The 10,187-nt window shown below is 40.3% G+C and overlaps 1 protein-coding gene across 1 annotated transcript; it reads right to left on the bottom strand.

Annotated features, from left to right (window-relative positions):
* Window positions 1-230: 230 nt before the first annotated feature.
* Dkk4 (dickkopf WNT signaling pathway inhibitor 4) lies at window positions 231-3,703 on the bottom strand. The gene is made up of 4 exons (XM_027939231.1): window positions 3,593-3,703; window positions 2,130-2,280; window positions 1,512-1,664; window positions 231-481 (listed from the first exon to the last, which is right to left on the bottom strand). Exons 1-4 carry the CDS (start codon window positions 3,701-3,703, stop codon window positions 231-233), a joined length of 666 nt encoding a protein of 221 aa, XP_027795032.1.
* Between the last annotated feature and the right edge of the window lie 6,484 nt (window positions 3,704-10,187).

Here is a 10,187-nt window from a genome sequence, read left to right as displayed (position 1 = left end):
AGCCCCTCTTTTTTTTTTTTTTTTAACTTACAGAATCACATCAGATGAAAAGCCAAAGATGGCTTCCATTCATCACAATGTATCATCTCATAGTTCTCTAGTTTCAGTCTACTTCTGTTGCTGAAAGATTTGATTTTAAGAGAGATTTGTATGGAAGCACTTTAAAATTAATGTCTGAGAATCTGCTTGAGGACAATGAAAATTCTTCATGTTGAAGTGTTTACAGCTTTTTATATTTTTTGGCATATTCTTAACCGTGCATGTTGTCGATTGCCAGTCACTTGGCTTCGACATAATAGTCTAGGACCACAGTCACAGCGCTGGAAGATTTCTGGAGCTTGAGCAGTATCCTTATGTCCTCTTCTAGAGCAGACTTGTCCCTCTAATAGGACTGGTTTACAAATTTTAGTCCAAAAATGACGAGCACAGCAAAGTCCAGAGCCACAATCAAAGGTTCTCAGACAGCTTTCTCCCTCTTGTCCTGTAACAAGATTGATATGAACTTTAGTGGTAAGTGGGGGAAAGCTGGATGTAGGCGAATTGCTAATGGGACAAGATTAGAGATCTAGAACTGAAGGCCACAAAGTAAAAATAAGAATAGTCTTCAGGACATATAGAGTTAGATTTTCACACTAAAAGCAACAATGAAGTGGAAATCTCAGTCCATCTGAGCATTTATTGTCGTATAAAGTTAAAACATTCATCAAGGGAAAACGGGATTTCTAGTCTTGAGAAATGAAATATCATTTGGCAATGTTTTATTAGGTGGGATTTATAGTGTATGGAGAGACCCTTCATTACTTATGAAGGGACCTACTTAATCTGAAGATACAAATAAGAATGGCCAGTTTACCACTTTCAAACATTCTGGCTATGTTAGAGAGGAATTTTAGACTACAACTTTAAAAAAAAAAAAACTTTGTACAAGGCTGAAAATTTAATGCATCTACTCTCATTTCTATTTTATATCCTCAGGATCTAAAAAGGGAAACTACGACTTGTTAAATTACCATATAGGCAGAAGAAAGCTGTATGTTTGCCAGGCATGGTGGTGCATGCCTGTAATCCCAGCAGTTTGGGAGGCTGAGGCAGAAGGATTCCAAGTTAGAGGCCACCCTCAGCAATTTAGCAAATCTCTAAGGAACTTAGTGAGACCTTGTCTCAAAATAAAAAATAAGAAGGGCTGGGCATGTGGCTCAGTGGGTAAAGTACCCCTGAGTTTAATCCCTGGGACCAAAAAAAAAAAGGTGTATGTGTGTCAAACTGAACTCAATAAAAGGTTTTCTTGTTAACCAGTCTATTGTTAACAGCCATTCTCCTGTCCTCTTGGCCTACTGACTACCTTATACTGCTCCTTGCATGCTCTCTGCAACTTCTTATGGAAAGAGATTACAAACAAGACACGTTCCCTGTTTCCAAGGCAGAGAAGAATAGTTTCAGCCTTTTCTTATGAGACTGGAAGGAGAAGATATTTTTCTTAAAACAAAAATGCCTTCATGATGCTCTCTTACCCTTACTGCCTTGTGGTTTCTTAATATTTGACTTCCTCTTGGGTTTGTTTTCCTCCATTGGATGCTCAGTTGTTCCTTTTGTGTCTGTGCCATCTTGGTCATCAGTCTGTCTTTCCAGTATTGGGGCTGCATCTTCCATTGTAGTGCAGACATCTGAGAGACAAGCAGGTGGCACTAGAGTTAATAACTTCAACAGAAAAACAGACATGCTAGTTATGCTGTTATACAATTTGGCATCACTTCTGTCTTCCAGTTATACATAACTTTCTAGATATCTGGGACATACACTAAATATTTACATGCTGATATATGTCAAAGAAGGTAATTAAATAATTAATAGAATCCGAATGAAAAATAGAAAAATTTGAATGATTCTAACTTGAAGGTTTCCTTTAAAATCATCATTCCAAGGCACTGGCTACAGTTGTTTGCCAGGAGATGAACTATTTTGTTTCATCAAGAAGAGACAGCTGTATAAATATATTTCAAGCATGACTCTAGGAAGCCCTTAGAGTGCCTTTCTTGGAATCTTCTAGTCTATGAGATTCCATTGCTGTCTTCAGTTTATAAATCACTTGACTGAAGCAAGGCAGTCCTGCTGGGTTTTTGATTGCTCACCATTCATGCAGAGTGTTCCTGGGCAGCACATGGCATTTCGCTGGCACCTCCTCCGCAACCCTCGGCATGTAGCACAGAATGGCTTCTCATCACGGGGCTTGAGGCAGAATTTTCTAGTGTTGCAGTCCTTGTCAGACATGCACTGTGAAACCTGTGAAGGAAAACTTGTCACAAGGCTAGGTAATCAAACAAGAAGTAAGATGGCTTTATTTAAGGAGATGGAGGAGGCCAAATCATAGTAGCACTTTGAACGCTGTGACAAAGGCAGGGGCTGGGATTGTGACTCAGTGGTAGAGTGCTTGCCTAGCATGTGTGAGGCACTGGGTTTAATCCTCAGCACCACATTAAACTAAATAAATAAAATAAAAGGATTTGTCCATCTACAATTAAAAGAAAATTTTTTTTAAAACTTAGGCAGAATTTTAATTTTTCAGTGTAGTTGGTTTTCTCCCACAAAGGGGAGATCAAATCACCTGCAAAGAGACCTTGGCACTGCAAAGGTTGTTTATGTTTGAAAAATTGTCATACTTTCCAAAACTTTAATTTCCTCATTCTCTTTGTGAAAAGGGAAGAAAATGTTTTCCTATGTATGTCTTATAGATGGCTATGAAGTGTCTAATTTATATTTCAACTTTAGAGGCTGTGCTACAGTTCAGTTAAATATAAAGTTGGCATTTGTAGCATTCTTATTTGATTTTTTTACTCTTGAATCAGTTATTGTCTCAATGATCCTTACCCAATTTAACAGTTCTTTGATTTTTAGTGATGCCTCATTCGTTTGCACAGAGAAAAAGATACCATAGATCAGGTTTTTTCATCCATAGTTGATGCTCTTTTAGGGATACATAAATGGTGGCCTTGCTGGGACTCAGAACCAGCTGAGTCCCAGCAAGGCCACCATTTATGTATCCCTAAAACAATTCTGTGAAGCAAGATGGTGACAATAACAATGCATCATGTTACTGCATTTAAATTATACCCCTCCCCATGTTTACTGGCAATGTGGTCTTGGTTAAATTACTCAACATTCTGAGTCTTATTTCTTCATCTATGATTTGTAAATGTGAATCTATCTCAAGTTGTGGGGATGATTAAGTGAGATATTGTGTATAAAAGCCTGGCACACGGTAGAGTTTTTTAAATGTTAGTTTATTCCCTGAGCTGAATGTCCTGAAAAACCACTTGGCTCTTTTAGTAAGTTAATGCTGAGGCAATTGGATTCTCCCTGGGAACCTTCCCAATTCCACAATCTATTCAGATAAGCTATTTCACACATTAATTTTTTAATGAGATAAGCTATTTCACACATTAATATAAGCTATTTATTAAGATAAGCTATTTATTTATTTATTTTATTTGAGATAAGCTATTTCACACATTAATTTGAACAACTTATTTAAACCTGAGTGCAACACCCATCACCCACCTCCAAGTGCCAGCGCTTTCACCCTAGGTGTGCTCACCTTCCGAGCCCCTTGCATGTCCGCAGAGGTTTTGATGTTGTTGAAGTCCAGAACCAGAGCTCCCAGGGGCGAGCAGAACCAGCTGAGTCCCAGCAAGGCCATCAGCACCATCCTTCAGTTTCCCGGGGTCTCCTTGATGTTCACAGCACTTTGCGTGTCCCCCCAAATTGGGATGCTCCAAACCCACAGCAGAGCTTCTGCCAAGCTGGAAACTACAAGTCGCCTGTAACCCTGTTCTGAAAGAGAAGCAATTCTGCCTACGGAAGGTGTATGAAATTGAAGAAGCAGGTATGATCAACAGGTTCTTTCTGCAACTATTTATAGCCAGATGTGCCCCCTCATCCTTCTCCTCCCTCTCCTCGCTTCCTTCCTTTTTACCCCACACAGGCTTCAACAAATCCTTTCAAATCTGTTTGATCAATAGTTCAAAACAAGGACTAGATAGAAGGAGACAAGAGGCAGGGCTGCAGCGGCTTCTCCTCCAGGGGTTGAATCCCTCTTAATTATTGCATATCAAAGTTAGTTCAAAGGGCCTGCAGGAGAGCAGGATGTCTGTATCAAAGGCAAACTATGATAATCACCTGCATTTCCGACCTTCAATAATCCTTTGGGGAGGGGTGGGGGGAGTCTAAGATCTGTTTTCACAGCTAATTGTGCTCAAAGAAAGAATGAATCATACTGGCCAATATGCTGTAGAAGATGCCAAAAGCGAATGTTACCAAATTTTCGGAGAAGCTTTAAACTGTTTCAGATAGTGTGGACAGATAGAGAAAATGCCTTCAATTAGCTCTGGCATCTGGATGTAAAAATCTCAATAGCTTAAAAATAATTATGAACGTTAATAGTGCCTGTTCTGACTAAATGGCAATAAGGAAATTATTCTTACAATGAAAATTGAACTGCTTAAAGTCAGAGATATTTAATGAGGAAAATAATGGGGTATATAAAAATCCCATTTAAAAATATTTTTGATGGTGGAAACCACAGAAAGCCCATTTTATATAGATTTATGCAGATCATTAGAATGTTTTTGATTCATTTTATGAACAATATATTTAATTTGTATTGCATTAAGTTAAATTAACATAAGCAGAACTGGTCTTTAAGTCTCCAGCTGATTCCAGATGAAATTTCATGCATTTCCAATTTTCCAAATTTGAATGTTTAAAAATTGTTTTAGTCTTTTTGTTATTGATTTTAAATTCTTTCTTTTTAAAACAGGGGTCTTGCTATGTTGCCCAAGCTGAGCTTGAACTCTTTGGCTCAGGCTGTCTTCCTGCCTCAGCCACCCCAGTAGCTGCACGAGAAGTAGTGCCACCTTGCCTGGCACTATCTGATTTTTTTTTTTTCTAGAAAGACAGAGAAGTCATGTATTGCTGCTTTGAGTACTTTAAGGGTAGAACAATCTAGATCTGGGTCAAAATTTTCCTCTCTTCATTGTTTTCTATATTCTCAGGATAAATCCATCCCAGTACCTCAGGTAAGATATTATTTAAAATCTAAAAAAGGCAGGTTTTTTTATACCATTTTTATAAGTGGCAACCTTAGTTTTACCAGGTCTTCTTCCAGGACAACCTCACATCAGCCCCTGGTCTTGGATCTTGACATTCTGTGTAATGAGAATATTCTTGCTGTGTGTGTGTGTGTGTGTGTGTGTGTGTGTGTGAGAGAGAGAGAGAGAGAGAGAGGCGGGGGATGGAACCCATGGCCTCATGCATGTTAGGCAAGCACTCTACTATGGAGCACTTGACCCATGCTGCATTTCTCACTTTGAGTAAGGCACAACGTGGGTCAAGAGTTGAACTGGGAAATATGCCTTTAGGTTACTTGGCTCTCTTCCTTTCGTTGGTGTTATTTGGTACTGCTCATGTGGTACATTGGGAGTTCCTTCTTTGTCAACTACTATTTTTTTAAAATCACTTAAACTGACAACATCAAACACCCTTTGATAATGTGATAAGCCAGCAAGTAGGGATGGTACAGAATTTATTTTGAAGTTGGGCAATTATGACCAAGGATAAAGGCGAGAGCCCCAGGGTCCCCTGTCTGCTGAGTCTCTCCACTTCCTGTTGCCTAAATGCAGAAAAAATGTCAGGGTACCAAAGGCCACTGATGCTATACAGACAAAAGGGCTGGTAAGAGATGCTGTAACACAATACAGAATCTTAAGGATGTAGTAGAACCTGTATTCAATGTTGGAAATGATGTATGAAAACTCTGAGTATACAGAGTCCAGACAGAAGACATATGGATGGGTGACTTGTGTATATTATGATAAACATTAAAATAAATGCAGAGTTGGAGGACCTACCAACATATCAATACAGAGGAGGGCATGATTTAGATCTTCTGAAGAAATAAAGGAATGTGTTTACAGAACAGGTAATATTTGGGCTGTATTTTGTGGGCTGTATTTTGAATAGAGGTTTGCTAGGTTGAGAGGCATGGATTGGTCTCACCCCAGGTCCTGACAAGTGCAGGGAAGTGTATGTAGGTTCTAGTGAGAGATTCTGTGTGGCTGGGGCAGATAATGGGGTGACAAGATGAGGCTGACTGTGACACACCTGATAAACCATGTCAAGTAAACTAGATTTTATTCTCTTTGCCATAGAATGATACTTGAACCTGAAAATGGCATGCCCTAATTTGCTTTCTAGGAAGATGGTGCTGGTGGTAGTGTGGAACTGAGGTTGTGGTGGATAAAAGGTGATGCAGGGAGGTCATTCAAGACTCAGCTGTGACTGCTCTGTGACAATGCAGAGGTCCAATCTCTGGCAGTGACTCATGGCAATGAGAACTAAACAACGGATGGAGTTCTGAAATTGTATCTACACCATTTTGTATAGGTGTGGGAAGTGATTGGGAGGGAGGAGCCAAGGATAAATCTGACATTTCTAATTTGGGGTCATGGGATTGGGACTGGGATTTTAGGCTAGAAAGCAAGTTGGGGGAGGCAGGACAACAGTTTGCCTTGAAAAGCTATTCAAATAATCAAGTATTTGCTGAATATGTAGTATTGAAGTATAAGATTAACTAACATCTTGCATGAATGATAGAGATCTCCATTTTGTCTCCCAGAAACAGAAGAGTTAATCTCTCTCTCTCTCTCTCTCTCTCTCTCTCTCTCTCTCTCTCTCTCTCTCTCTCTTTGTCAGCACTGAATGAGTGTTGGCTTTGGAGTCAGGCAGACCTTATTTGGTCCCCATCCTTGCTTCCCTTCTTGGGCTTCCTTCCACTCCCATCCCCTGTGCCTCCATATGCCTATCAAAGCACTTACAAAACTCTTGTTATTTGTCTTTATATCTAAATGTTAAGCTCTGTGAGGGCAGGCCTATAGCTAATTTATCTTTATATTCTCATGTTTTGAGTGCTTGGCACATAATAAATGTTTTTATGTGATGCAAGAATGCATAAATGAGTGGATTTACAAAACTTTGTGACCTCAAGCAAATTAGTTCACCTTCCTAGATTGCAATCTCTTCAACTGTACAGCTAGCACTATTTAACTGAAGAAGACAATATTCTAAGGGTTCAGTGTCTGAATACATGCACAGGGCCTGGTGGGGTAACTAGCACTCATAAAACTCTAAGCAATTGTCACTCGTCAATTTTCCAGGCTAGAATATTCCATCATCATATAATCTTTAGCACCTAGCAATCACATGGCCATATCATAGCAGGCTTTCAATAGTTGTTTGTACAATGCTTAAAAAAAAAAAACTATTTCTGTCTCTCAAAGGTCAGAGCAACTTGGAGGGGTGTAGGTAGGTGGAGTACTCCCTAGAAAATGACTTTTGATATATTTTCAAATTTGCCAAGGCTGCTTGCCTATCGGTAACAGTCCTCAGCTAGGATGGCAATAAAGAAGACGAGATGCCCTCCTGGCAGCGTCTACTGTCACAAGCTGCATCTCAATTTTCTGGGGATTAGAGGTAATGGGAAGAGGGTGACAGAGAGGAATAAAGGAAGAAAATGAAAGCTTTAAAAAATGTTTCTGCTTAAAAAGGCATCTCTGCTTCTGAGTTACTCCACTGGATGCAAACCACACCAACAGCACAACAGGGACCCCTTGAGCAGTAGGCAGCATCTTGAACCATAGCTGTCTTTTTGAAAAAGCCACTTCATTCACTGTAGAACAAGGGAAGCACTCCTGGGCAGTTTTGGCCAAGATGTTGCCATTTTGATGCCCCCTGGCAAGGATTATGGGTTAATTGAAAATCTCAAACTGATCCTTAGTTTTGTAGCGAACACCTGGACCAATGAAACACCAAAATTGAGCATTATTGAGTAAGCTTAGAGGAAACAAATATGCCCAGAAGAAATTTCCAAAGGTCCTGGTTTTAGAACTGTATGTTTGATCACACTCTGGGTGTCTCCTGACCTAGATAAGAATTGTAGGCTTGCGTCTGACAGCTGACACCTGTATTCTCCCAAATTACAGCTGCTATGGTTCAAGTCAAAGGCAGTGTCAGAATTGATGATTTATATTCACAGAATGGAAACTTTTATTTGTTATGGTTTCAATGTCAAAACCAGTTTGATTTCCATAAATTTTACTTTTCTTAAAAGAAAAATCAAAGTAACTGAAACAAGCAGATCTTTGGCAGAATCTCACAGGAAATGTTCAATAAAATCAGAGATGAGAAAGGGCATGTTGGGAGCAGACAAAGACTGCAGGATATAATCACAGAGTTGATGTAATCATTACCTTTTACCTACCTGGGTCAGGAGGTAAAGCAAACCATGTACAAATGCTGAGGAGCAAGAGTTTGTCAGGTGTCTTGCAACAAAGTGTGGGGGTTGCACAGGATAGGCTGGAAAGCAGGGAATCTGAGAGGTCATGTCACCTCTTAACCTCAGTTCTTCCTGATTTGGGGATCTCTCCCATACCAGTTTTCCAAGAGTTTAGGATGGGGTGTGCCTTGTCCCCATGTTGCCCAGCTGCATAAGGCACTATTCTTACCATATTTTCTGTAAAAGTAACTGCCTTGGAAATGGTGCAAGATGGCATTGTTAGGGACCTTCCTTCTCTAGCATAAATGGCCTTGGTTCCTCCCCCGACACCAGGCATCTCTCTGGGAATAGCACCAGGCTCCCCAGACATTGCTTCCTCAAAGATGGTTTCTGTCAACTTTTTGGGACGGTGGGTACCAAGGGTGGAACTCAGGGTATTCAACCACTGAGCTACTTTCCCAACCCTGTTTTGTATTTTATTTACAGACAAGGTCTCACTGAGTTGCTTAGCATCTTGCCATTGCTAAGGCTGGCTTTGAACTTGTAATCCTCCTGCCTGAGCCTCCTGAGCTGCTGGGATAACAGGTGTGTGCCACTGCACCTGGCCCATCTTTTTGTTTAAAACGGGATTTGATGCTATTTCTTGTGACTTCATAAATCCTGAATGCCTCACCCTAGTCCTGGGGACCCTTCCCTCTCTTGCTTCTCTGTGCCAAGCCAGCTGACGTATGTTACACAAATTGCAATGGGAGTGACAAGAGAAGAAACTGACCCTGTCTCAATACATAGTAGTTGGCAAACGTTGCTCTTCACTTTTTCAGTGAAGGAGTTGGTGATTTGAGAGGAGGACAGATGTGCATTTGAGTGGACTTGGGTCGATGCTGCTCTGTACTCTGTGAGTGGCATCCTGCATCAGTCTCTGTGTGTCCCAGCAGTATTCCACAGAGTATGCATGTACATTTTTGGTGTTTTATAAAAACTCCGAGTTATAGTTATATTTCAAGAGTAGTTCATGGCCAAATTCTTTTTAAAAAATATTTATTTTTAAATTTTGGTTGGACACAATACCTTTATTTTAGATTTATGTGGTGCTGAGGATTGAACCCAGTGCCTCATCATGTTAGGTGAGCACTCTACTACTGAGCCACAACCCCAGCCCAGGGCCAAATTCTTGAGGCTTCTTTCAGTCTTACAACTTTATGAAATTCTCCCATATGAAGTAACAACTTAGAAAGCAAAGCATTTTCCTGGAGTTCCCTTTGATTTATTCTCTTTATTGGCTTAAAAGCAAATACTATGCCAGGAGGTGCACATTGGAAAGAGGACAGAAACTACTCCACTAAGCGGAGCTCTCTTCCAATTTTTTCCATTTAATTCATTATCTTCCATTTCTACTGTTATCTCCTGTATGCTTTTCCATCATTTGAGCCTTTTTTGCCTCAATTCTCTTCATTTCCTTAATTTTTCTTTGCATTATATCCCTGTAACCCCACTTATTGTTTCCCATTTTTTTTTCAATACAAATATTCTCTCAAATTTGATGATGTTCTGGTGGCATTTTGAGCCTAAAGGGAATGGTAAGCTGATGGTTAGTTCTGTCCCTTGTGCCCTTTGGTGCCTATGTTGGGATGGTGGCCTCCTCTATGTGGGCTTGTGATTCACTGTCTCCAGGAACCTAGTCTGGAGTGGTGTCTTGTGCATGAAAGGCTAGAAGGGTTGTAGAGGTGGGCAAGGACCGTAAGCTCCACAGCAACACTGTGTGTGACTTGGGGGCAGAGGCTGTCATTACCAGGTAGTCCACAAGCCCTAGGAAGACTTTTTCATGGAAGGAGTAAGCAAAGAGGGATCCTCCAGGTCTGCA

The sequence above is a fragment of the Marmota flaviventris genome, chromosome 3 (genome assembly GCF_047511675.1).
Source record: "Marmota flaviventris isolate mMarFla1 chromosome 3, mMarFla1.hap1, whole genome shotgun sequence".
Classification (NCBI taxonomy): domain Eukaryota; kingdom Metazoa; phylum Chordata; class Mammalia; order Rodentia; family Sciuridae; genus Marmota; species Marmota flaviventris.
This window is presented reverse-complemented; position numbering and strand designations above follow the sequence as displayed.

What these genes read in the sequence shown, in the direction of transcription:
- Dkk4 (XM_027939231.1), bottom strand. Translation starts at nt 3,703, where the DNA reads ATGGTGCTGATGGCCTTGCTGGGACTCAGCTGGTTCTGCTCGCCCCTG. An exon ending in ACATGCAAGGGGCTCGGAAG is followed by an intron (nt 2,281 to 3,592) that starts GTGAGCACACCT and finishes TTTCCTTCACAG; the next exon opens with GTTTCACAGTGCATGTCTGA. An exon ending in GAAACCACAAGGCAGTAAGG is followed by an intron (nt 482 to 1,511) that starts GTAAGAGAGCAT and finishes ATCTTGTTACAG; the next exon opens with GACAAGAGGGAGAAAGCTGT.